Source organism: Strongylocentrotus purpuratus, unplaced genomic scaffold, assembly GCF_000002235.5.
Source record: "Strongylocentrotus purpuratus isolate Spur 01 unplaced genomic scaffold, Spur_5.0 spur5_scaffold_15, whole genome shotgun sequence".
Taxonomy (NCBI): Eukaryota; Metazoa; Echinodermata; class Echinoidea; order Camarodonta; family Strongylocentrotidae; genus Strongylocentrotus; species Strongylocentrotus purpuratus.
Genome location: NW_022145600.1, coordinates 5,451,539 through 5,453,455, shown reverse-complemented (window position 1 = coordinate 5,453,455; position 1,917 = coordinate 5,451,539). Strand labels below are relative to the sequence as shown.

Genomic DNA, 1,917 nt, shown 5'->3' with positions numbered 1-1,917 from the left:
AACATGTGTATATTGTTTGCTATTGGCTCGGTGGAAGTTTCACGATGATATCGATAACAAAAAGAATAGAGATAATATAAATAGTGACTTGATCGCCTGCAATTTCACACTGTTTGTGAATGTATCGGCTACTAATCACGTACATTTTCTGCGATTCCCATCAATGTACGAATGACATAAACTACGCTATCTATCACTAAAAGACGCCTTCAATATTTTGGACAACTCCAAGATAATACCATCAGCAATCAAGGTAATAAGAAGTTTTAAACCGCAAAAATCATCTAATAACAAATGGACATATTGAATTAATAACGTAAAAATCCACAAGTCTTATTTTAATTCGCCAACGATGGAAGCAAGTCCGCAATCTCCTGTAGAAGCACCAACTATAGCTTTCCATCACCGAGTTATCGCCGCATCAGTCCTAGCAGGATTAGCTATTATTGGTTTCTTTGGCAATACTCTTGTTATCTTCTCCGTCATCACCACGAAAAAGCTTCGTACGGTCACCAACATCTTAGTGGTCAATCTCGCTATCGCTGACATTTTGACGTGTTCCAGCTTACCATTCCAGATCGCCGGTCTCCTAAGTCAAACGGGAAGTTACCCGATTCCCGAGATCATCTGTGCAATTGTGGCTGGAGTTGGAACCACCAGCATATGCTGCAGTGTATCTACCTTAGTCGCTATCGGTTTCGTCCGCTGGTATGTCATCACCAGATCTATTCGTGGTCATCAAGGTCTCAATACTCCGAAGAATATTGCGAAAGTCGTGCTGTTTATCTGGATGGAGTCAATTGCACTCATGATCATACCTCCTGTTCTAGGATTAGGGACTCTCGGTTATTACAGATACTACGGCTTATGCACTTTGACCGATACAAACCCATTGGCCTCCGTTTTTGTCATATTTCAAGGCTCTGTCATCATTACTGCCCTGGCACTCACCCTGACGTTTTACGGACTGATATTGCGCCACGTTTTGCAACACAATAAGCAATTCCGAGACAAGTTTGCAGATGATAAAGCTACCGGTTCAAGCTCAGCAGAGACACAAAATAACAAGGCTTCTTCATCTTCATCTCAAGATTCTCGTCCACCCATGATCAAGGCCATCAACCAAAAGGAGATCGAGATCACAAAGAATGTTTTCACGGTTGTCTGTCTCTTCATGATTTGCTTTTTAGCGCAAAGTGTGAACTTTTTAATTCCCGGTATAAGCCTATTCACCCTCTATGGCTACATGATCTTGATGGCGAACAGCGTAGTCAATCCGATCATCTATGGTCTGAAGCATCCCAACTTTCAAGAGGCTTTCAAGAGAATCCTATGCCGTCGTCGCAGACCGCTCGAGCATGTCTCAAACTGATTACAAAAAAGTCCGTTTGCAGGTAATACATAGTGTTAAAAATAAGAAATTGTTACAAAATTTAGACTAGAATGTAAAAATAGATAAAGTTCGAAATGTATTAAACATGTGGAAAATGAGCAGACTATTGTTTTGAAAATTTTAGCGGCGTCACAAATTGTATATACCGCAACTGTTGTACCAATACCAAAACACGTTTTACAGATATTGAACAGACTATTATTTTTTTTCTTATGGAACTGCAAAAAAGATAAAATTAAACGTAATGTAATTATAAGTGATATTGAAAATGGTGGATTGTAGATATGATTGATATTGCTAGTAAAATATCTTTACTTCGTTTGGCATGGATACCTCGTTTTTTAATGATGATGGCTTTTATTTGAACAATATGTTTAGATACTGGTCCGATAAAATAGGGGTTTGCCACTTTATTTACGTTTCAATTGTAACATATAAAGGATATGAATTTATATGTTCTAAACATAATTTGCCATAATTCTATGTAGATCTTTTTTGTACTTGGTCAGAACTAAAATTCATTG

General features: G+C 38.2%; 1 protein-coding gene across 1 annotated transcript; it reads left to right on the top strand.

Annotated features, from left to right (window-relative positions):
* Positions 1-352: 352 nt before the first annotated feature.
* LOC584736 (probable G-protein coupled receptor No9) lies at positions 353-1,372 on the top strand. Its single transcript, XM_784587.2, has one exon. It carries the CDS (start codon positions 353-355, stop codon positions 1,370-1,372), a length of 1,020 nt encoding a protein of 339 aa, XP_789680.2.
* The last annotated feature ends 545 nt before the right edge of the window (positions 1,373-1,917 follow it).

Coding starts and splice junctions, on each gene's coding strand:
- LOC584736 (XM_784587.2), top strand. CDS start 353: ATGGAAGCAAGTCCGCAATCTCCTGTAGAAGCACCAACTATAGCTTTC.